Raw genomic sequence first — 26,230 nt, forward strand, 5'->3', positions numbered from 1 at the left:
ATGAAGATTCCATTCTGGGTAATATAATATTTCCAAAAACTTCAACTTAAAAGAACTGCTACCTTGAAAGAGCTTCCACCTCAGGTCATAGCACCAGAAACAAATGCCCTTCATCCTCTGAAAGCATATGAGAACACATTCCGCCATACCTGATCTCCAGCTGAGCCCAGTCACTAGCAGAAGTGCAAGCCTCTCTAGCCATCTGTTAACCAGAATACTCACTCCCAAACTGTTCCTCGACATAATCTGATCAGACACAGCCCCCAGAACTCTTTCCCTCCTGTACCCTTCCATTGTGTCCTTTGGAATTCCCATTCAAAGATGAACAAACTCAACTATCTCTTAAACCTCAATGAGCTCTGAAGGTTCTCTCTGCTTTCTCAACCTAATTGAAACCTGGCTATCTCTGGAAGACTGCAAATTCCCTGAAACCCTCTCATGTGGAAGATCACGCCTCTCAATCCAGTGGCTCACAGAGCCAGGTGACAGAGTATTCTCCTTGCTCCTCAATAACACTTTCAGATCATTATTCTGCAGCAGAGAATAAAAATCCCTGTTCCTGAGCTCATGCCATTGAATTGTCCCTTTTTCTCCTCTCTACCTTGGTCTCAAGGTATATACAAAATCTAACAATGTCCTAATTGGCTTCCTTGTTACTTCTAGTCCAGGCTCCATGCAGTAGCAATAGTGACCTTTTAAAATTGCCAATCAGACCGTGTCACTCTTCTGCTTAATACACCTCACTGGCTTCTTGATGGACATAAAACAAAATCTGCTCCTTCCTGAAGCTTGTGAGTCTCTGCGTGCCCCGGTGCCCACCCACTCCCCCAGTCTCACCACCTGGGACACTCCTCAAGCTGGCTCACTCTGCTCCAGGGCAGGCCTCCTTTCCCTTCCTCAAACACACTTTGCTCTTCTCTGCCTCAGTGAGGCGGTTATCCTCCCTGAAAATGTAACTTGTGAATTGAAAAAAAAATCACCAGATGGCTTAGGAATAGTCCTTAAGAGTATGGCAAGGGGAAAAAAACCTCTACCACTACGGCAAGGTTTAAAAAAGTCAGGGTTGCAGGCCAAATCATGGTACGCACAGAAACAATACTGAATCACTTAGCTTTATGAGGAAACACTAGTTTGTCTTCCTAAAACTAAAAGTGCTGTTGCTAGTAATACAAAGCTGGGAGGCTTGTTGCAAAAATCAATTATTCCTAGTGGGAGTCAGGGCATGGATTCTAGCCTGAGACAAGGACCCAAGGAAGCAAATGAGGACTCCAACTCCTAAAGGATCTCAAGTCTGAAGATAATTCAAGTCCTACCAAGACTACCTTTCTTTATCTGCTTAAACACACACACATCCGTGTGCACGCAAACACACGCATGCACTTTCTCTCTCTCTTTTATCCACTTACCCTCACACTCTCCAAACCATTAAATGGTCCTAGAGATGGGAGCTCAAAAACTCAACCACCATTTCTAATCCACAGGCTGCTGTCCCTCCCTGAGGCTTCCCTATACTCTTTCAATGAATGCCATTTCACAGACCAAGGGCACCTTGGAGTTTCGTTTCACTGCTATTTCCTTTTCCAGTTTCCATATCTGAAAAATCACCACAGCATCAACCATTTACAAAAGCTTAAAAATTCACTGATTACTACAGGAACTTTCATGGGAAAACTTGTTGATTACTTCCATGAAGTAGCTACCAATTATTATTCCCATTTACAAAAAAAGGAATAAGGATAAATGAAGCAGTTGAGTGCTTTTTGCCAACATCAGCGACAGAAACTGGAAATACAACCAATTTTGAAAATTTTATTAGAATGTGTTTTTAAATGATCATGGCTATCAACAATTTGTTTCAAATATTTCGATTACTTATTATTTACTTATAATTATTTTGTTTACTTTAAAAAAAAAAACAGAGACAGGGTCTCACTATGTTACCCAGGCTGGTCTCAAACTCCTGAGCTCAAGTGATCCTCCCACCTTGGCCTCCTGAAGTACTGGGATCACAGGTGAGAGCCATCATGCCCAGTCTCAAGTATTTCTTGTCATCTCTTAGAGTAGGTGCTATAATCGGCAGATGGATTAATAGGAAGGATAGATGACTGGAATAGCAGCAGTAGGGCTGCTAAGGTGGAGACTGTTTCCACTCTATGAAATCCTGCATAGTACCAGCTTATCTAATTTTCAAATTTAAGCTATTTAGTATCATATTATTTTAGATTCCAGTAACTTCATTTTTTCTAGAGTCTTAGAAAAAATATCAACGTTTATGATTTGACTGACCTTTCTATACTCTACTCTTCCCAGTAGTGTACAAAAACCCACAACCAATTGGCAAGGGAAGCACATCCAGTTCACTGGGGGGTGCTCTCACAGTCTCTACCGTTAGACTTGCTTTCACAACCATCTCTTCTGGCAATACAAACAGCATTCAGGAGGGCTATGGAGGACTGGTTAGAGGGCTCAACCTGCCGCAGCTCAATCACCTTGAGATGAATAGGAGCCCCTCATATTTGCAGAATTCAGCTGATGAAGGATACAGTTTATCCAGAGGTAATTTGCTAGAAAAACAAGGCTTTTGGCATCTAAACCTCCAGTGCATCACAAACTTCCTGCTATTATCTAATAACACCCCCCAGCCATCACTGTTGCCATGGTAACCGACAGAGAAATAGCAGCCTGCCAAATGGCTTTTGTAGTTCCTTTTCCAGCTTGTTTTTTTCAGTATAGAATTAAAACTAGCTGGGAAAAGAACCAGACTAATCTTTGCAAACAGGAACACAATGTAGTTTGAAAAGTACAACTGGGTTTGGGACAAGAAGTATAGAAAACCTTTAATAAAACCAGCCTGATAGAAGAAAAAAGGTCTACTGAAGTATATTTGATAAGCTCTATGACAGTCTTAAGACAATATAGCCTGACACCGGCCAGAATATTGATAAGATGCTCTTCACTTAGTCTTCAATTTGAACTAAACAAAAAAAGGAATCAGAATGAATGTAAAAGCAAGTTCAAATAAGTCTACTCTGTCCCTGAGTAATGACAGTAATATCATTAAAGGAAAGTAATTTACTCTAAAATCAAAATGAATGAGCAGCAGTTGGCAGACTGAGACTCTAGGACCGTGAAAAAAGAACCGGCACCTCGGAGGAGTGAAATATTTAATCCCAGGGATGATGTATACATGAAGCTGACTGAGCTGATGCATGAATCAGAGGGCACTGGTGCTTACGAAACAAAGATCTCCTTAGCATCTCAGCACAGGGAAAAATTGTTAGGATACAGCATGTGGACTGGGGCAGCTTTCAGTAGATCAGCAGTTAACGGAGATCTGCTCAGGGTGCCAGACTGCAAAACAAACAGCTGCTGCAAGGGTGGAGGAGTTTGAATTTTTTAAAAATCAAGACTATTTCTCCTTGAAAGTGGCCCAAAACAAATGCTTTTCTGTCTCAGAACTGCACACTTGAACAAAGCGCAGGAAATCTCATGACTCCCATGTCCGCCTCAGATGAGAAACTGTGACTCAAGTCAAATAGGCATTAACTTCTCCTCCGATGGGTCAAAGCTAATAGGAGTTTGAAAGATTCCCTCCCACAACCTCTAATATACCCTGAAGGTCTCAGTGACAGACATGAAAATTACAATCTGTAGTATCACACCAAGATAGGTCCCTAAGAGTTACAGGAAGTCAGACTCCTACAAATCCCACACTGAAGACTTATCTAATTTGTACTTTTTAGTTTGTGCTTTTACCTTGGGCTGTATGAATCATGAATCATGTTCTCAACACCTGAGTTTATAAAGAAAAGTAGACAAAATTTTGCAATAATCACTTCCTTTCAATCCTTTGGGAAAAAGGATTATTTATAAGATAAAGATGATGCACTCCAAGATACATTTCCAAGGCTGTCAACTCAAAGAAGGGTTCTGCACTTCGAGGTTCGCTACATTTGTAGTGCCCCAGATTTCTGGAATCAGTTACTGAGACCTGAAGGAATCTTTTCCAAAATTTAAGCTTGTATCCTGTTTACACAAAAATGGAACTTACAGGTCCTGGGGAAAAAAAGTCACTTTTTACTCATGTGCGATTATAATTTCAAATATATTAACATTCAATTTCCAAATCTTAAACAAAAGCCAGAATTGAGATGATATACAAAAATTGCATCAAATTCAATCATACTTAAGACGAGGCCAGAAGCCAAAGCTTACTACAGTGAATAACCTGAAGTACCAACATGTTTATATTTCTTCCCAAATCCATTTCCTCAGCCAACTTTGTTAAAATCTCAGGCAAATTTTCTTATTGGATTTGTATTTTAATCAAATCAGCTACCATCGTCACAGTGCACATTCCCTTGCCACTGGCAGACAATCACATGGACTTTACCACTTCTGAGTACTTCATGGCCTGTATTCTCATTCATGTTCAACAACATAGACTCCAAGAAGGCTGAGGAGAAGAGAAAGCTTCAGTATGGGTCACGGCAGAATAAGGCGCTGTTCCAAATGGTTGCCAACAGAAACAATGCTGTATGTGGTAGTTATGCTCTCCAGCTACATGTTTACCTGTAACATAACTGATGTGTACTACTCTTGATCACCATGTATTATATCTTTATATGAGACAATGAAGAAATTCAGCTGTCTGAAGGGGAGAAGAAATGGGGTATTCTGGGCACCAGAATATTGTTAATGCGCAATATTTGGAATCTGCTTGTACAGTAAAATGATTTATCCGAAAAGCATACTTAGGGAATTCTTAAGCTCCAAATCTATAAATAGGCCCACATTTTTAAAAAGGGTGGTAGTGGTGGTGGTGATGAATGTATGTGTGTAAAGAAACAGTAACTGAATACTTAAATACTGAGCAACAAGGAAAGTAAGTGTGAAGAACTAAAAACCATTATTATATCAAAGGCTATATAGACCGCAGTTTATTTGCCAACCAGGAGGCCAGAAGGATAACTCTAAGGCACAGCACTAGCATATGCCAGATGAGTTCCAACAGAAGAGAGATGATTTCATCTTACTCATTCACTGCTACAGCCCCAAGTCCCAGGACCAGTCCTGGCAACAAGCTGATGTCCCACACATCTGGCTTGAGAAGAGAGTCTGAACTTAAATAATTAGACATACAGTGTTTCTCTATTATTTATATAACAGGAGTCTTACTAAGAGCAGAATGAATTCTTCACACACGTGAACTTGGTATTCAACTGAGTGGAGGCCTGTGTACAGAAGTATAATCATATCTAAAAAGAATATAGCAAAAGTTGGTTTGTCTGATTCTCAAGTGGTACTCCTTGGTACATGAGAAGGCTGCTTGCCAATGTAACTGAAGGCTTAAGTTCGCTTAGGAAGCAAGTTCACTCAAAAAAACACTGGTAACTAACAATCCCCTAACAATAATCACGCTTTCTATGTAAACATAAGAAAACCTAATCAATGGAAATTATACCAACAAAAGGTGCTTAATGGCATATATGCAAAATTACACAATATGCTTTAAAAATACCATGCATGGAAACCCAATACACAACAGGAAAACAGTCTGTTAACTATTCTCATTGAAGTATATCTGATGAAGAACAGACATGACCACTGACTAATAATGATGTGGTCTGGCTTAGGTCTATTCAGAAAACAGTTTGGACCAGGCACAATGGGTCATGCCTGTAATCCTAGCACTTTGGGAGGCCAAGGTGGGCAGATCACCTGTGGTCAGGAGTTTGAAAACAGCCTAGCCAACATGGCAAAACCCCATCTCTCCTAAAAACACAAAAAGCTGGGCATGCTGGCATGCCTGAGGCAGGAGAATCGCTTGAACCGGGGAGGCAGAGGTTGCAATGAGCCGAGACGGCGCCACTGCACTCTAGCTGGGCAACAGAGTGAGACTCCATCTCTAAAAAAACAAACAAAAAAACAGCCTGTTGGTTGGTCTTCCACATTGACTGGGTACGGTTTAATGTTATAAGCCGAATGATCAGGAATGCTTGTTAGAAAGAGATACAAACCCTGAAAATAAAGTAATTTGCTCTTTGCTTGGTGTTACTATCTTTCTCAGTCCCAAGGTGCTTCACTTCTGATTTTTTTTTTTAATTCATAACCCTAGTATTCCTCAAATGTCACACAATCTAAGTAAGAGCTGGGGTGGAAATGGAAGTTATTATATAGTTATTAATATTCTGGTCACTGCTTTTCTACCTGAATGTGGACAGATCACCACCTCTGATAATCTGGCTTGAGTTTCCTTTCTCTGAAAGAGTTACAGATTCACCTTTATTTCAGGAGAAGGCTAAGAAGAAACAAAGATACGTGTAATGCTCCCTTATAGAAAAGTGGCCATACTACCATGAAGAACACTTAAAATAAAGGCTTCTTCAGGGGCATCTTCCTTAGCCCCCTTCCTCTTCCTGAGCCTCCCACTAGCTCGAGTCATCCTTCTATAGGCTTTCTTTCACAGCATTGATCACAATTGCAATTATTTGAGAAATTGGCAATATTCATCTACCCCAACTAGACTGTATCTCCCTTTATCCTTTCCATCAATGAAATGAGCCCCCAGCACCTAGCAGAAGGCAGCCAATTCTTGTTGGATACGTATATGAATGAAAGAGTACTATGGAAGTCAAAAGTTAACCATAGGGAAGCAATCACTTGAAAATGTTTCATCACCAAAATGTGTATTCCCACGCTCTAAATCTGAAAGTAGAAGCGTTTAGGTGTTCTACTTTCTTCACAGACTAGTAAGAGGCAGGAAGAGCATAAGAAAAAGAGGATACTCACTGGTGGTGGTTTCTTTCTCATCTCAAATGTGCGTGTGGCACCAAAACTGAGTGAAGCAATAATGGGGCACCTCCCTAGTGAGGGTTCATCATCGCTGTGCCAGTCCACGCTGTCCTTCTCATTTCGGTAAAGATTGCAGAGTAAGGAGTTGAAGGTGTGGCCGGTGTTCTCTTCAATGCGGTTCTTCAGTGTGCGCAGCACAGGATGCCACTGCGATCCACAGACCAAGAAAAGGGCAGAGACAGTCACATCACACACAAAATGGAGGCGGCATGGAAAAACAGAAGAAAGGGCAAAATCAGCCAAGTTACAACCAGGCGTGAAATAAGCAAACCACTTGGAATGCAATAAACAGAAGTCAAGAAAAGTAGTTTAATTCCCTCCTATCATTTCTATTTTGAAGCAAGTTGATCTCTGGAATTTTATAAAAGTACTAAATTTAGTACAGCATTGTCTTGAGGACCAGAATCTATCTACCCATCTCATCCTTTCTACGTTAAATACATGGTCATTGCAAAGAAGCAGGTAGCAGTATATTCAGAGCAGTAACCTTGGTAAGTCATTAAGGTGGTAAGTGGAGCAGCAAAGCTGACATGTCACTAGGTAGTCAGCAGACCCAGACTGAAGCCTGAAGAGTGAAACAACTTTCCTGCTGGGTGGCCCTCTGTTCGTTCTATTCCTATTTTATCCTGAACGGGAGAACTGCTTTTTAAAAAAGACATTTAGTATTTCCAGAGTGGCTAACTTCCTAAAAATATAACCTGAAGAGTAAAAACATTCTTTTCTAGGGAGTGAGAATCATGATATGCTCCCGACAAGTGCATGAGCCGTCAACGACAGAAGACTCACAGATTGCACGGCCCTGACTCCTGGGCACTGGCTTTGCTGATGTAATTCATATTTGGAACTCTCCTACTATGTATACCACGGGAAGCTATGCCCCTAACCTTAGATTGTACTTGGGAGCTACAAACAACATAGCTTATATTGGTTCTTGCTGGAATTCTGTCTTTTCTCCCAGAAATCTTGAGTACTTTACAAAGCTTCCTTTAGAACAATGGTTCTCAAAGTTTACATTAGAAATTATTGAGAAACCCAAAGAACGTTTGTTTATATTGGTTACAGCCATCAGCTTTTACCATACTTAAAATTAAAAGTGAAAAAAATTCCAACTACTGATTAAATCATTTAAAATGCAATGAAAGGCCAGGCATGGTGGCTCACATCTATAATCCCAGCACTTTGGGAGGCTGAGGCGGGCAGATCAACAAGGTCAGGAGTTTAAGACCAGCCTGGTCAATACGGTGAAACCCCATCTCTACTAAAAACACAAAAATCAGCCGGGTGTGGTGGTGCGTGCCTGAAGTCCCACGTACAACCTACTTGGGAGGCTGTGGCAGAAAAATCTTTGCTTGAACCCAGGAGGCGGAGATTGCAGTGAGCCGAGATCGTGCCACTGCACTCCAGCCTGGGCGATAAAGCGAGACTCTGTCTCAAAAAAAAAAATGCAATGACAAATTGATTATGTGTTAACATCAATATTTTTATGAAAAATAACTATAATGTCCAATACAAATAATTGAATAATAGATGAGAAGGGTGACATTGTTTTGCAAATCTTTTAAATATCTAACTTAATAGAAGAGAGCTGATTCTCATATTTGCTTCTGCAATCAATCTGTTAAAATAAGTTATTTTTATTGAAGTATACGAAAGAAACTGGCTTCACACAGGTATGTAGTTTATAGCCTTTTCAAATAACTGCAGATATTCTTCTTTGATATTATACCAAAACTCAACAAATGCTGATTTCTTAAAGGTTAGTTGCAATGCGGAATCTGAAACCATTTCAAACTTTTCATATTCTTTTATATAAATGCACTGTCAGCCTGGGCAATAAAGTAAGATGCCCCTCTCTACAAAAAAACATTTGTAAAAATTTTAGCCAGGCACAGTGGCCCACGTTTGTGGTCCCAGCTACTTAGGACACTGAGGTGGGAGGATCACTTGAGCCCAGGAGTTCAAGGCTGTTGTGATTTAGGATTGAGCCACTGTGCTCGCTCCAGCCTGGGCAACAGAGCAAGACCCACTGTCTCTAAAAAAAAAAAATGCTTTAAATAAAAAATAAATAAAGCCATTGGTCTAGCCTGCACTTTGAATGAATCTTTAACCTTGTATGGTTTTGTAACATCAACCACTGGTCATCTGGAAAATATTAGTTCACTAAGTTATACAGATCTTCTAAATGCTGATGTATTTCATTATACAATAACAAAAAAAATTTCTCATTCAACAATATTACCACTGATCTCAGCAGAAAAGCCTAAATAATGGGAAGGAGTCAGGCTCAAAGTGGCTATGATGGTTAATATTGAGTGTTAACTTGCCTGGATTGAAGGATACAAACTATTGATCCTGGGTGTGTCTGTGAGGGTGTTGCAAAAAGAGATAAACATTTGAGTCAGTGGGCTGGGGAAGGCAGATCTACCCTTAATCTGGTGGGCACAATCTCATCAACTGCCAATGAATATAAAGCAAGCTGAAAAATGTGAAAAGGAGAAACTGGTCTTGCCTCCCAGCCTACATCTTTCTCCCATGCTGAGTGCTTCTTGCCCTCAAACATTGGACTCCAAGTTCTTCAGTTTTGGGACTCGGACTGGCTCTCCTTCTTCCTCAGCTTGCAGACAGCCTATTATGGGATCTTGTGATCACGTAAGTTAATATTTAATATACATCGCATATATATATATGTGTGTGTGTGTATATGTATGTGTGTGTATATGCGTATATGTGTGTAATGTGTGTGTGTATGTGTGTGTGTGTGTGTGTGTGTGTGTGTGTGTATCCCCTTTCCGTTCTGTCCCTCTAGAGAACTCTGACTAATACAGTGGCAGATACCAGTTTTCCAAAATTCTAATTTTTGCTTGAAAACTCAACTTTTATCATTAGTAAAAAATCTTGTCCATTGTTTTCCTTGAAGTGACATTCACTTCACTCATTTATGAGGAAATGTCTGTCAAATACTCAAGTTTGAATAACCACAGTTGATCTGCCAGTTGTATTTTAAGTAAAAACAATCCACAACAAAAGTAGCTAGTTCAGCTTACATCTCAAACAACCACACTTCAGTTTGTAGCAGGAGTGCTTTAGGCATACTTTTAATTTCATCAAGAAGACTATTCGGAAGACACACACTCAAAGACCAAGATTTAATAAAACTAATAATGTTTACTGCTTCATCCAGAGACATTCTTAAATGAAACTGGCATTTTTAAAAGTTGACACTGGAAGGACATGATGGTGAGGAACACAGTGACTACTAGTACCATTTGGTGACATGGCTTGATTCATGCTAAGGTGCTGGCAGCTTTATCCACCATTTCCATCAGTGCAAACCCAACACAGTGAAAACATCACACGGACTTAGTATTATTATGAAAATACTTTTAGTTGTAGATTCCCAAAGAAGGTTTCGTGAACCCTTTCCAAGGATCTACAGATATACTCTAAGAACTTCAGAACTCCTACTTGGGAACTCCTTGAATGTCTATTGTATAGTCTGTTCTCATGCTGTCAACAAAGACATACCCAAGATTGGGTAATTTACAAAGAAAAATAGGTTCAATGACAGTTCCACATAGCTGGGGAGGCCTCACAATCATGGCAGAAGGCAAAGGAGGAGCACAGTCACATCTGACATGGCGGCAGGCAAGAGAGCATGTGCAGGGGAACCCCATTTAAAAAATCATCAGATCTCATGAGACTTATCCACTACCACGAGAACAGTATGGGGGAAACTGTTCCCATGATTCAATTATCTCCGCCTGGCCCTGCCCTTGATATGTGGGGATTGTTTACAATTCAAGGTGAGATTTGCATGAGGACACAGCCAAACTATACCATGTTATATGTTTCATGGTGAAGAAACACATGTGCAGCAAAGGAAAGAATATTATTGTTATTATTAAGTATATCCCATGGTTATTGTCAGGTAAAACTGACAGGCAAGCTTACATAAGAATCACTCAGCTTTACTCTGATGCGAAAACCATGGTTAAAGTCGGAATTCCTTGTACTGGATATTACGTTAGAATATTATATTCTAAACAGGGGATTTTAAAAAAATAAACAGCAACAAAAACAAACAGTTGGCCAATGGGACACCTGGGGAGACTCCGGAAGCCTCTGAAAGTTAGAATTTTCTGCATCTCTTGTTCTCCTTTTTTACTGTGGTAGAAAAATACATAACATGAGATCTACCCTCATAAAACAAAAATATTAAATTAATCTTCGTTCAAGAAAATAAATTTCAAAGTGAAATTCCAATAATAATGTCAGCAGGCTGTATTTCCTATTTACTTTACAGCTTTAAATTTATCTTCATGGAGATAAAGATCAGATGCTAGAATTACACACTTAACAAGAACAACAAGAATGTAAAGGAGGAAGATAGGATTTTTTTCTACAATGTCACTGAGAATCTAATTAGCACTTCCCTGAATTGCTTAGAGACTCAGTACTGAGATAACATAAAGTTTGCATTGTTTCCAAGTAGGTATTTTTTTTTCTCGGTTATTTTTGGTAGTGAAGTAGAGAGAAAAGGAAGAAAAGGGGGATAATGAACTAGAGGATTAATTTAGACTCTCCAGCCAATACTCTATATACAGACTCCTCCGAACTGAATGTCTAAATTAAAATTCAGCATTATCTCACTCTGTGAAGACATTTTATCCTTAAAAGACATTTTAGGAAAAGCATACAAAAAAAATATGAATCACAGAAGTAAAAGGAGATATTCAGTGGATTTCAAACAGTGTTGTATAGAGTTCTAGGTACCTCAGTGGTACTTCTAGGTCTACAGGAGAAGAAAGCAGAGGTCACGTTGGTGGGACTCCCAGCCAGTCAAGCTGTGATCTGTTTTACACACTGGATTCATATGTGATTTAGTTCAAACAAGATTAAAGACCTATGACTGAAATTACTCCTTTTGTATGAGATATTAAGCTTCAGGTAATGACAATTTTTAAACTAAACAAGTACCCCCAACATACATATACACACACATTAGTGAATCTCCTTTAAAAAAAATCTGAGAGACCAGGGTGTGGCCGGTAATCACAACTATTCAAGGAAGCTGAGGCAGGAGGATCACTTGAGCCCAGGTGTTCAAGACAAGCCTGGGCAACATAACAAGACCCTATATCTAAATTTAAAATGAACATAAATAAAAATCTGAGAAAGGGCAACTCTTTTTTGTTCAAGATAATATATAAATGAACTAAATATATCAGCAATAAAAAAGTTATGAGCTTTTATAGTTAAATGAAATGTAGAGAGAGAGAGAGAGAGAGTGTGTGTGTGTGTGTGTGTGTGTGTGTGTGTGTGTGTATTTGAGACAGGGTCTCGCTCCGTCTCCCAGGCTGGAGCACAGTGGTGTGATCATAGCTCACCGTAACTTCAAATTCCTGGGCTCAAGCGATCCTCCTGCCTCAGGCTCCTGAGTAGCTAGGACTATGGGGAGGCACCAGTATACCCAGCTAATTTTTAAATTTTTGTAGACAAGGCATCTCATGATGTTGCCCAGGCTGGTTATGAACTCCTGGCCTCAAGTGATCCTTCTACCTTGGCCTCCCAAAGTGTTGGGATTATAGACATGAGCCACCACCCTCGCCTATTTTATTTTTACAGAAAAAAGACTCTCTAAGTGTATTTGTCTAAAGTAACAAGATTGGAACTAAAATATCAGGTAGTAGAAATATCAAGAATTTTAATATTCTTCATATTTATCTGAAGTTTCTAAATTTTCAATAACAAGCACATACTAATAACATTTTTTAAAAAGGATTGTCATTAATCATTTTGAAGAGTTGTCAAAACGTTCCCAAAGTGTCAGACAATAAGAGACTACTTTACTCAGCAGATCCTATGTGCTTTGTGTTTATTCCCAGTGGTTCTTAACCAGGGGCAATTTTGCCCCCCAGCAGATGTTTACCAATGTCTTGAGTTGGTTTTGGTTGTCACAACTGGGTGAGGGGTGCCACTGGCATCTAGTGGGTGGAGGTCATGGATACTGCTAAACATCCTACAACGCAAAGGATAGACCCACAAGAAAGAATTATCCAGCCCAAAAGGGCAATACTGCTGAAGCTGAAAGATCTTGTTCTAAAAAATTAACTAGAATGAATAAGAACTTCCCCATAGCCCATTTAATCTTCAGATTCTCTGCTATGACTACTGACAAGAAGATAAATTAATTCTGATAGAAACAAGGAAAGCAGGCTATGTTGGACTGGCCTAATTCCATAATCTCCATGTTTCCAAATCAACCTCAGATAGAAAAGGTCTCGGCACTTCCCTGGATCACATTCTAAATGCAGCCCTTGAAAGCAAAGCATACAGCTGTCTCCCTATGTGAAAAAGCCATGTTCCTTCAGTCAACGTTTCCTCCCTGAACGTTTTAGTAAAGTGGTAGCTTGTGATTACAAATTTCTAGAAGCTCTGAAATGTGTTACATTTCTGTATATCCCAATGCCATAAGAAAAACTCCATTTTCTCTAAAGTCTCTTTCAATAAAACATAACATTATTTGCCAAAGGCAAGATTCCAGGAACTAAACAGGGAGCTATTTCTTGGACTTTAACTCCGTCCCCTGGATGAGCTTAATTTATATACTAGGATATCTTCGTCTACTGTCACAGAAATTTTTTAAAAACAAAAGCAGCAGCAGAAACAAGTCAAAGCCGTAATCATTTGGAAGTCTGAGAACTGCAGCCATAGAATGAATACAAAGTTAACAAGAAAAACACTAGATTTTTTTTTTTTTTCCACAAATAGCAAAGAGCCTGAGAAACAGAAAGAGACATATTGACCTTACTAGCCAGTCATAAGGACTCAGCCCCACAGCAAATGCATACCAGGGTGTACACAGAAGGATTACAGCCAGAAAAGCTTGGGAAAGAGGGATATTAGGAGAAGAAGTAGTTCACTTTCCTGAAATCCTAGACTCTGGTTTAGCTTACTCTTGTTCTAGTTTTTTTCTCATTCTCTAGTTCATCTATAGATCAAAAGCACATGAGGATGACAAGCACAAAGACTCAATCCTTCAACCCAGAGAGTTTTTTTCAACTAGGAACCAGCAGGCATCTCTGCAAGGTAGTTATTTTATAGCACTCAACACATAGTATATAGTCTATAAAACTATACCAATGACAATATTTTGACATACGTGAGGATTTGGTTCCATAGTGATTCTTGAATAAGTGTAAGGAAGTTCTCCATACCATGCTGTAAGTCTTGGTTGCTGATAAGTTATATCTAAGAAAGAAAATACAGGGCCTTTGAAATGGATTAATGCTATTTAAGGTGTTACTACTGAGTGCTAACTCTGTGCCTTGCAATGTGCTATAAGAAATAAAGGAAAAGAATGGGCTCTGACCCAGAGTTCCACCTTCATAGAAGTTATGGGACTTGGCAAGTAGAATGGACAAGAGAAGCCACGTTGGCAGACACAGTATGGGCAAAGGATCTGAGATGAGAATGTGGGTGACTCGGCTGTATAAGTGATGACATAAATAAGAGAGGGCAAAGGGTCACACTGGGGAACAGTGGCTCAGACTAAGGACAGTCTCAAAAAGCAGAATATGGAACCTGAACCCATCTGTAGAAATCTGTGGCACCAACATCCATATGAGAAACAAGATAAACTGCTCAATCACGTGTCCAATGTTGTGTAAACCTTTTTGATTCGATGGAGGAAAAAGTGCCCTGATCGACTAACATGCAGCTGATTTTCATCAGCAGACTCTGATATTCCAATTTAGAGAAGCAATTATCCATACATCTATTCTTTTTCCCACAACTGGTATCAGTCACAACAACAATAATAACAATAGCAGCAGCAGCTAATACTCACTGAGGGGTTACTGTATACCAGGCAGTCTCATGGGTTATCTCATTTTATTAACACAACAACCTTATAAGATAGACATTATTATTAGTTTAACTTTACAGATAAGAAAACCAGGGATCAGAGAGATACTTAACTGTAATTTGCTTAAAATTAACAACTACTTTGAACGACAGAACCAACAATCAAAGCCATGTCTGTCACCAAAAGCCCTGTTGTAGAAACTGCTGGGAATTGAGAGAAGACTGCCCTGCAGAAGCTGACTGATTCTGATGCATGAGTAACAAAAATGAAGCCAGCACAGTGGGCCTTTTGTATCTGTGGGTTCCACATCCACCATGGATCAAAAATACTCAAATCATGGATCAAAAATACTAAAAGAAAAAAAAAGTATAAAAATTAACATTACAACAATAAAAAAACAGCATAACAACTATTTACATAGCACTTACATTGCATTAGGTATTATAAGTAATCTAGAGATGATTTAAAGTATACTAGAGGATGTGCATAGGTTATATGCACATACTATGATAGTTTTTATAAAAAGACTTGAGCATACATGAATTTCAGTAACGAGAGGGAATCTCGGAACCAATCCCCTGTGGATACCGAGGGACAACTAAACATACTTTGCTTCTTTCTTTACAGAAAATTTAAATTCAATGTGCCAGAAAGAAAATTCTATGCTACAGCACAGACGCCCCCCAGTGACCGCCTGTGGTATAACAGGCACTGTTGGCTTTCGGATGCCAGCAGAGAAGCAGGTTCCAACTTAGGTAACAAACTGCTGTGTCACTTTGACAAGCTCAGTAGAATCCAGACGCCGAAGCGGACTCTTCTGGTGAAAGTTACAGAAGAATAAAAAGTCAGGAAGGAGTGAGAAAGAATGTATGCAAAATAGAATCAGAAAGAAGAAAAGGAAAAAGCTGGCACCATTTGAAGCAATATAGTCACTGAACAAAGAAAAAAGCAGATAAATACAATTCAGCCAACCAAATTTCCTTTGGTTCCTTGAACTGTTACCTCTCTACTCCTGCCATGTTCTCTCTGATCTCTGGGCCTTCCACCTGCTGTTTCTTCTGCCTGGAATACTCTTCCCTGTCCTCTTTGGCTAATTGTACTCATTCTTAGTATCTCAGGTTTTGAATTTCTGTTTAAGACTGACTAACTGTGGTGAGCAGAGGCAATAGTATGGTATTAGGAAACATTCCAGAGAGGGAGAACAGGCAGCACCGACTGTGAGCCCAGGGATCTACTTACTCTCTCTGATGCCGGTCCTCTGTTTCCAGGGGACATCTTGACAAAGTTGTTCCAACATCCAGTCAGCTTCTTTTACATCAACAAAGCCAGGATACAAATGGAGCCTGGGTGCAGAATGAACCATTGTTAACCGAAGAACATGGAAAAGATAAGTTAGACTCTAAACGTCAGTGGAAAAAGTTAATCTGGATTCAGCCGCTAATGGGTAGATGAAATCTTACCGCAGCTCCCACAGCAAGCAGAGCCAATATCACCCAGGTCATGAGGCTCCAGATGTAAAATAAAATCCTTTCATGTTGGGGCCAATAAAAGAGGCAATGAAGGATAAAGGGATGATAGGCGAGGGCTTTTATAGATCATACTTCAAACAGTACTCCAGTACTGCTTAGCTGTGAAACCCTGGGCAAGTTACTGAACCGCTCTGAACTTTGGTTTTCTCATCTGCAACCTGAGATGACATCCATCTCATAAGTTCACTGTGAAGAGTAAACAGAATAACTAATAAGGCCGGGCACAGTAGCTCATGCCTGTAATCCCAGAACTTTGGGAGGCTGAGGTGGGTGGATCACCTGAGGTCAGGAGTTCAAGACCACCCTGACTAACATGGTGAAACCCCATCTCTACTAAAAATACAAAAAATTAGCCAGGCGTGGTGATGCACGCCTGTAGTTCCAGTTACTCGGGAGGCGAACCGCTTGAACCTAGAGGTAGAGGGTGCAGTGAGCTGAGATCACACCATTGCACTCCAGCCCGGGCTACAAGAGCAAAACACCATCTAAAAAAACAAAAACAAAAACCTAATAAAATGCCTGGCCCTGTTTTATTTAAACAATTGGTAGTCTTCTGAAACTATGCTAATTCTAGGGAAAGCTAGAGCCCATTATGACTGTATCAAAATAAACACAGCTAATGAGGGTTCTTTCTCCCACTGAGTATGTGTTTATTTCAACAATGCCAACTCAGCTCAAAATAATTATGGATATCTTTCTTAAGACATCTTCTGAAAGCCCACGGAAGATTCTCTTAAACTGCCTTGGTAGAAAATCTTCACTCTTTGAAGGTGCATCTGATTTTTTGAAAGAGCCAAACTTACCTGAAGCCATACCTAGTTAACAATGAGATATGACCAAAATGATAAAATTGGCTTTTTTGCAGTGACTTGCTTTAAAAGAAAAGTTCCAAAAAGGGTTATATACTATGGCAGAGCCACTGTTCCAGCAGAAGCTCTTTTTAAGAAATTCATTTAGATGTGTACATTCTGATATATTTGTTTTAAAGATCTCATTATTTTATAGTGACAATTAGTATACTCACGCAGTAAAGTGATGCTTTCAAATGTTTTTAAAACAATGACTAATGCCTAATATACCCTAAATATATGCTTTACCTACTGAAATCTACCCTAGGCCAGGTATGGTAGTTCATGCCTGTAATCCCAGCACTTTGGGAGGCCAAGGTGGGCACATCAGTTGAACCCAGGAGTTCAAGGCCAGCCCAGGCAACATGGTGAAACCCTATCACTACCAAAAAAATATATATATACAAAAATTAGCCAGGTGTGGTGGCGCACACCTGTAGTCCCAGCTACTCGGAGGCTGAAGTGGGAGGATGGCTTGAGCCCAGGAGGCAGAGGTTGCAGTGAGCCAAGATCACGCCACTGCACCCCAGTGTGGGTGAAAGAGCCAGACCCCATCTCAAAACAAAAAAACAACAAAAAAAGAAATTTACTCTAGTGTAGCAATATGTATGTTATATACAATAATATATAATATGTAATATACATGAAATATAATAATAATATAATATAGCACTCACAGCACAGAAGTCCAGGCTAGACCCAACTCTGATACCAAGTTACTATGCGGCACTAAGAAAAAATATTCAGGCCAGGCGTGGTGGCTCACGCCTGTAGTCCTGGCACTTTGAGAGACTGACGAAGGTGGATCACCTGAGGTCAGGAGTTCGACACCAGCCTGACCAACATGGTAAAACCTCGTCTCTACTAAAAATACAAAAAAAATTAGCTGGGCTTGGTGGGTAATCCCAGCTACTTGGGAGGCTAAGGCAGGAGAATGTCTTGAACCCGGGAGGCAGAGGTTGCAGTGAGCCGAGATAGCACCATTGCACTCCAGCCCGGGCAACGGAAAAAAGAAAAAGCATTCACTCTTCCTAGGTCTCATTTCCTCATCTAAAAAACTGGGGAAGCAATAGCTACTGTATCTGACAGAAAGGTTAGAAACTATATCTGAAAATGTGTGGATGCTAGAAATACTACATAAAAAGGAGATATTATCAAATTTTTGCTCCCCAAGAATTTAAGGGGCAGAAGTTACCTATATGAAATAAGGGAGTAGACTTTTCGTGCAGGTTGTTATATAGGTACACTTGTGTCATGGGGGTCTGTTGTACAGATTATTTCATCACCCAGGTGTTAAGTCTCGTGCCCATTAGTTACTTTTCCCGATCCTCTCCCTCTTCCCACCCGCCACCCTCCGGCAGGCACCAGTGTCTATTGTTCCCCTCTACGTGTCCCTGTGTTCTCATCATTCGGCTCCCACTTACAAGTGAGAACATGTGGTATTTGGTTTTCTGTTCCCACGTTAGCTTGCTGAGGAAAAGGTCTCTACCTCCATCCATGTTCCTGCAAAGGACGTGCTTTCATTCCTTTAAATGGCTGCATAGTATTCCATAGTGTATACGTAGCACATTATCTAGGGAAGTAGACTATTTTAAGAGACTATAACTCAGAGATAATCCTTCTTTCTGGTGAGGATTTACTTACCTAGATATACCTGTGGGTGACAGGCTGATTTCATACACACCCGCTCTGCTAAAGAAACAAAGGAAAAAGACTTGTTAGTTTGAGGCGAAATATGCTCTACCCAGTGGAAGAGTTATCCTTCTGAACTGCCAAAGTCCTGATTCACCAAAGTCATTTAATTATAAGAGGGCACTTGAGGAAGGCATAATCCCCACCTTCTTCTGCCACTGAGATAAAGGGCAAGATGATGGTGCATCATTAATGGCACTGGGAATGGAAGTGTGACAGGATCAGGCCATGGAGACACAATCAATTCTGATTCTACTCCTTTATATTTTACCCATAACTGAGGCAGATATGGTCCAGGAATCTACTGCACCAAGAGATGTCAAAGAGGTGTCAACCAGAGCACTCCTTTGGAAAACGTGGAATAGGGGATACATTTAACAGGCAGTAAGCACATCTCAGGGCTCTGGGCTTCTGTTGCTTTCAAAGATACACATCTGATGAGGTTCCTCTTCTGATTAAAATCCTCCAATGGCACCCCAAAACTGCATTCAAGGTGCTCATAATGTAGCTCTATCTTCTGACAGCTCCCATAAACTCACCATCTGCCAGCAGCAATCAACTGCTGGGAATCTCCTGAACACACCACTAGGCTTCTAACGCCATGCTTTTTGACGTGCTAGAATGCCACCCTGCCACTCAACATCCTCAACCCAATCCACCTCCAGCTTTGGAAGACTCTAATTCACCTTTCAAAAATCTCAGCTTCAGCATCACCTCTTCTAAGCTTTTCCTGAACTTTAATCCAGGCAAATAATATTAATCTCTCATCCTCTGTGTTACCACTAGACCTTAGAAACAGTCTACTATTTCATGATGTACAAGATTACAACTTACCTGATTACATGCCTATTTCATTTACTAGACTGTGGGCACCTGAGGGGCAAGGAATAGTTTGTTTCCCAGTGTCTGCACTTAGCAGATAGGCAATAAAGGTTTACTGAATTTAATCAAATGTGAAAATGTATAAAGCTGTTGCAGAACTGCCAGGCGGTAAGGCCCATAATGAGAAAAGTGACACAGACTGGATAGGTTTATCTAGCAAGACAACTGTGTCAGATCCTTCTCAGAGAGACACGTTATAGAGAACAATACGAAGGGACAGTTGTCACATCACCCTCTGTCATGGCAATTAGTGGTTCATGATCTCTGAGCTAGGCTTTTAAGTAGATGCACGAGTCCCTTTCAGCCAAAATGCAGTCATAGCTGTCACACATACCTACCACATTTTCTACATGCATTGTCTATAAAGTTTTCCTGGTTATACAGAGAATAAAATGTTTCAATATGATATATTTTTGGCCCATATTCAGAAATTGGCTCACTTTAAAAGTAGAAGACATTTCTGGATATTTTTTTTTTAACCTAGCATAGTTAACTTTAGGTAACCAGAATTAAAAGATTCTAGGGCCAAGTAGGAATGAGTTCTGTCATTTTTCTCTGACAATTGTCCATTTATTGGGGGCCAAATGTCACATCAGTAGCTTGCAACATGTTTCATGGTTTTGTTTATTCTCCTTATCACTAATGAAGGCACTAACACACTTGGGTTTTTGTGTTTTTTGTTTTTTTAGAGACAGAGTCTCACTCTGTCTCCAGGCTGTAGTGCAGTGGTGTGTTCTCAGCTCACTGAAACCTCTGCCCCCCGGGTTCAAGCAATTCTCCTGTCTCAGCATCCTGAGTAGCTGGGACTACAGGCATGCACCACCATGCCCGGCTAATTTTTTTGTATTTTTAATAGAGATGGGGTTCCATCATGTTGGCTAGGATGGTCTTGATCTCCTGACCTCATGATCCTCCCGCCTCGGCCTCGCAAAGTGCTGGGATTACAGGCATAAGCCACGGCGCCTGGCGACCCATTTTTCTTAAAACAACTAAAGGCCTGGTATGGCAGCTCATCCCTGTAATATCAGCCCTTTGGGAGATGGAGGTGGAAGGATCGTTTGAGCCCAGGAATTCGAGACCAGCCCAGGCAACATGGGGAGATTTCATCTCTACAAAAAAATGTTTTTTTAATTAGCCAAGCATGGTGGTGTACGCCTGTGGTCCCAGATACTTGGAGGCTGAGGTGGGAGGATCACTTGACCCAGAAGATGGAGGCTACAGTAAGTTGTGATTATGCCACTGTACTCCAGTTTGAGTAACAAAGTGACAGCCTGTTCCAAAAAAATGAAAAAATAATTTAAACAACTGAAGACTACTACAACTAGCCTGCGACTTTTTCTAAGATATACAAGCCAACCTGCAAGCAAAGAGCATAACAAAAAATTGCTCATAGGCAAGAACACATATCTCATGCTAATTTACTAAGATATAAGAATAGTTTCTACTGACAATTTATCTACATCAGATGAAGATTGACAAGCATGAAAAGAGGAGTCAAAGCATCTCTCACCAACTCTGAACAAGAACATTTTAGACACATATCAATATAAGAAGTTTACTATCATTTAAATTGTTCTGGAATAATTACATGGTTTTAATAAATGGAATGTAAGGTCATCTGCAGCAGTAGCAGCTTTCATAAGCATTGCTAGAAAAATGGCAATTAATGGCTTCTTAAAGAACCATGCTTCAATGACTCAGGAAAAACTCCTCTCTGCCTTTGCCTGAGAGGTTTAGCTGACTGTCTACAGATAGCTGTGAAATAGGGCCAGGAAATCTACATGAGTCAAAGTTTAACATATGGCTATCTTGTTGCATTTTCCATGCCACCAGCAAAATCAGAAAGTCTTCTCAAAAGATCAGGTTTAAAGATATTTGAGATGGGAATATCCCAGACTAAAATTAAGACACTTATTGGGCCATTCTCTTCCAGATGGAAAAAAAAGAGAGAAGACAGATTCCAGGCTCTTCATTTCACTGTGGGCAATAATTACAGGAAGACAGCAAATTACTTACTCAATCACTCGTGGCTCTGGAGCTCTACGTACTACCTGCAAGGAAATAAGCAGATCTTACTTCTGGAACATTCTTAATCCTCACGGATACCGACTTACCCTATCTTCCCATTTCTGGTCAAAATAAAGTTAAGAACTATCCCTTTTCTATTCCAACTTCTCACTACCCCACCAGAGACCCTTGTCTCTGCTCTTCTTACAACTACTTCACATTTGCTAGCAGACAGTAAAACAAGATACAATTATTAATAGAATAAATCTTCCTAGAATAGAATAAATCTTCCTAGCTGCCAGCAGCTCTGGAAAAATCTTCTTGACAATAAGGTTTTTTAACATAGAAAGTATACTATAAAATAAGGAGCTTTTTTTTTTTTTTTTTTTGAGATGGAGTCTTGCTCTTGTTACCCAGGCTGGAGTGCAATGGCACGATCTCAGCTCAGTGCAACCTCCACCTCCTGAGTTCAGGTGATTCTCCTGCCTCAGCCTCCCAAGTAGCTGGAATTACAGGCACCCGCCACCGCACCAGGCTAATTTTTGTACTTTCAGTAGAGACAGGGTTTTGCCACGTTGGCGAGGTTGGTCTCAAACTCCTGACCTCAGGTGATCTGCCCACCTCTGCCTCCCAAAGTGCTGGGATTACAGGTATCAGTCACCACTCCCAGCCTAGAGCTTTAATAATTATTTAGAGTCATTACTACACAAGATGCCCAACATTTTAACTTTTCCACGTTATTAAAAAAGAAAATCTTCACTGTTTCCTACATTTTTTCTCATAGGAAAAAGCTAAAAATCAGGCATTTTGCTGTAATAACCGAAATTTTAATCTAATTCCAAAGACATTGAAGTGCAATAGCACTGAAGACAGCACAGTTTTAGGACTGCTGGAGCTCAAATAACCAATGTAAGCAAGCTCTCACTATGGTGTAACCTCCTTGCCAGAAATACGGGAATAATATGTGACCATAAACTGGGAGCAGACTACAGAGAATCCCCAGAAGTAGAAAGGAACTGAAATACTTTGCATTTTGTTATTATTATACTTCTTTGCTCTACTATTCATTAGTGAATTTATTCAGTCATTATTTGGTCTACTGTGTGAATAACACTTTTCAAAGCAAACTTTTGTCATTATTGAAGGAAAAAAAGAACAAGAATTTACCTGCTGGGGTTCTTTGAACACAAACTCTCTATCAGAGAGATGATGCTCTTTGTTCTTCCAGGTCTGACCAGGCTTCTGGAGGAGAGAGCTCTTAGCAGTGGTAGCTGAAGCAAGAGAGGAGACAGCCTCAAACCAGGGGAAAGTCTGTTCTCAGCACTTTCTACTGAGCAGCAAGGGGCAATAAAGCCCACTTTGAGATGACCTCCATGACATCTAGAAACTAACTGGTAAAATCAACAGAAGACCTTAACACACACTGAAGGTTTGAGGGTGTGGACTAAATATGAGGAACACCAAAGACCTACTCTTAGGCTCATCATTAACAAAATATCAGCCACATTTTAAACAATTCCTTGACATCAACTGAAACGGAAGTCCATTATAAACCAAAAGGATATAAATAAAAGAGAATGAGAGTTGTCCACCCACCCCCCAACACGATCCCTACAGATTCTTGCCTTTCTTGCCTGGCTGAGCAATGGCCTGGTTCTTAGCAGGGGCAGCCCAGGCTCCCTGAACTCGGGCTCGCCGTCTTTTTTCCTCCATGTTGACCAAAAGGCTTCTGCTCTGAGCTTTTGGAAGATTTTGTTCCTGCTTCAAACTACTCAATGATATCTGTTTATTAAGAAAAAACAAAATCGTGTTTTTAGTTAGGGTTGTGAACAAATGCTCGTAAGGCATAATTAATTTCAGGCAGAAGACTCTCAATGGCAATAGAGCTTCTATGTAAAATCAGTTTCTGTCATCACAACGTTTCAGTCAAGTGGCCTAAGTCATTTGGGGCTGCTGGCTTTAGCATTCACCTTTTGAAATCTTATAGTACTTTTGCTTCTTTCACAAAAAAGTGCATTTTAAGAAATTCTAAAATCAGGACCTATTATAAACCACATTCCCCTTAATAGTCCCCAAGAGTAGAAAATAAGGAAACTGTACTACTCCCATTTTCACCTACGTGGACATTGAGAAATAGGCTAAGACTGTTTCCAAGTGTATTTTCATATTCCATTATCACTGGCTGCATCAGACTTCCCTGGAAGTTTGTTCAAAACACCCATGGCCCACCTCCAGAAAATTTGATTTAAGATGGATACAGGTATTTGTCTTTATAACAAGGAGTGCAAGATTTGACACTATTGCAGGCATGTATGTAGGCCATACTTAAGAAATCTACAATAGGTAGATTAATATTCAACTTTTATTAAATTCTTGTCTCCAACTGAGAAATCCACCTCATAATGGCCAATAACACTAATTTGACATTTGTACCAATAAAAGTTTAGCCTACAGCAAATAGCAGAAGCATGTACGGCTAACAAAATAACAAGGAAATTGAAGCCACGTGTTCCAAATCTATAATCCACTTCTTTATGCTTTTACCTAAGAAGGCTTCACACCTCAAGTTCTCAAAGGTAAAAGTTCATTTTATACTAATAGCTTGCTTAGCCTATAGATTCCCAGGTCCCATCTCCCACCTCTTCTGATTCTCTAGAGCTAAGCCAGGCTCAGGAATCTGTGTGTTTAACAAGTTCCCCCAGCTGATAAGCATGTAAATCATTTCATTTAATAGGTGGGGAAACGACAGAGGCTGCTATCTGCCCAGAAGAGTTAATGACAGAATCAAATGCCAATTCTCCAATTCCAGGAGCTCCCGTTTGACAATTTCTCTCAATTGAGGCCTTAAAAGCGTAACACGGCAATTACCTATAGTCCCTGGAGAGGATATGATTTGCTCACCTTCTTCCTCCGTTCACTAGGGAGTCATATATTATTTGTCAGGGAACAACTGTTGAAAATACAGATTCCAGAGCCCCATCCCAGACCTATTCAATTTGTAGAGTCCCAGAATTTGTTAACTAACGCCATCCTCGACCCAGGAATTCTTAATGCACATACAGTTTGAGAACCAGTGCTGTAATGTAAAGTACAAGGACTCTGGCGCCAGCCAGAACTCACCTTGAATCCAGATCTGTCATTTCCCAGCTGCATGGCCCATGGCAAATGACTTCACCTTTCTCAGCCCCAGTTTATCTTCAGTAAACAGTGGAGTCACTTCCTGCACAGTTGAGGTGCAGATTAAGCGAGCTTCGCAGGTAGAAGAGCTTGGTCCTGAATAAGGGTAGTTCCTTTTCCTAATTTAGATCCTTCTCTTCCAGGAGGCCTAGAATGAGGCCCAGGAGGTCACTCAGAAAGAGACCTTGGGGTGGTCCTCACACCCTCAGCCCCGCGCACCCAGCGGTAAGTCGGGAAAGCGTACTAGCTGGCGGAGCCGGACGCGCAGGTCGAGACCCGCTAGGACTTGGAACAGCCCTCGCAGCCTCGGACCCACTCCGCAGTCTGTGGTCGGAACCTTAAGAGTGAAGCACCGACTCCAACAACCCCCAATCACAGGCCGCGGCATCAGGCACTTCCTCTCTACGTTACGGGGCGCCGCCGCTACTTCCGGCGCACCATTCTCAGTCCGGGCAGCCCCACATGCCTCGCGTCTAAAGGGCCTAATCAGAAGGTGCCGATGAGGGGCTATGGGTTGGAGCAGAGGACTGGGGTTTAGAGTACGGTGGAGCGGTGTGAAGGGGTCGGGGTTTTGCAAAAGTGGAAATGAAGGCGTGTCTCCTACGTGAGTTCCTCGAAACTGGAGATATCCAAGCATCGGCATCTTTGTGGCAGAAAGAACGATCGGGTGCCAGCGGGGCTGGATAAAGGGCGAGGGTCCTGGGGAAGCTGGTTATGATGTGCTAAGCAAAAGGATTTGCATTTTATTCTAAAAGCCTCGGAGAGCCTGAGATGAGCCTCCTTTGTGTTCCTATTGCAGCCTGTGCACGCCTCCGATCACAGCATTTACAGCAGAGCATAGGACCACGCGTTAATTCGCCTTGGCTCTCTCGAGTGCTAAGCAAATTTTGCTTGGGTGAACAGACCTACATTTTGGCCCAGACACCACCATTTACTAGGTGTATAATCTAGGGCAAGTCCTCGCCTCTTTTTAAAATGGGTATAGCTCTCGTTGGGAGGATTAAATGAGATAAGGCATTTAAAGAGTTTAGCACAATGCCTGGAACACAACAAAAACTCAAAAAATTTAAAAAGAACTCAGCCCATTTGAGCTCATGAGAAACATCGTTAAAGTGGCCATGTTAAACCATGTACCTTACAGTATGAAAATAGCAAAAGTAGCACTGACTTGACGGTTTTATGCAAGTCATTCTCTAAGATCTGCCAAAGTATAGTCACTGTGGAACTCTTTAAGCCTGGTATGAGTGTTTATCTGCAGGAAGCTCAATATAGGTACACCTCATCAATGTACGTATATTGTTGCTACTATCAAATCTGTTTTCACAGCACTCATTATTTGTTATACTTTGTGATATTAAAGGAAAAATGATTTA

The 26,230-nt window shown here is 40.6% G+C and overlaps 1 protein-coding gene across 4 annotated transcripts in view; it reads right to left on the bottom strand.

The window, feature by feature from the left end:
- The window catches only part of ALKBH3 (alkB homolog 3, alpha-ketoglutarate dependent dioxygenase), a 40,385-nt gene extending 15,191 nt beyond the window's left edge, over window positions 1–25,194 (bottom strand). For 2 of the 4 annotated variants that reach the window (XM_012452400.2, XM_064365008.1), the window contains exons 1-8: window positions 24,801–25,194; window positions 23,306–23,462; window positions 22,848–22,951; window positions 21,690–21,724; window positions 18,744–18,791; window positions 15,962–16,065; window positions 14,018–14,106; window positions 6,793–7,002 (exon numbers count right to left, since the gene is read on the bottom strand). In XM_012452400.2, the coding sequence (XP_012307823.1) occupies window positions 6,793–7,002; window positions 14,018–14,106; window positions 15,962–16,065; window positions 18,744–18,791; window positions 21,690–21,724; window positions 22,848–22,951; window positions 23,306–23,462; window positions 24,801–24,833 (780 nt within the window). In that variant the 5' untranslated portion in view covers window positions 24,834–25,194. The remainder of the gene's footprint in view (window positions 1–6,792; window positions 7,003–14,017; window positions 14,107–15,961; window positions 16,066–18,743; window positions 18,792–21,689; window positions 21,725–22,847; window positions 22,952–23,305; window positions 23,463–24,800) is intronic. The other 2 variants (XM_012452402.2, XM_012452401.2) reach the window with 2 other exon arrangements.
- Between the last annotated feature and the right edge of the window lie 1,036 nt (window positions 25,195–26,230).

Source organism: Aotus nancymaae, unplaced genomic scaffold (assembly GCF_030222135.1).
Source record: "Aotus nancymaae isolate 86718 unplaced genomic scaffold, 86718_ANA_hifiasm-v0.15.2.pri h1tg000059l, whole genome shotgun sequence".
Classification (NCBI taxonomy): Eukaryota; Metazoa; Chordata; class Mammalia; order Primates; family Aotidae; genus Aotus; species Aotus nancymaae.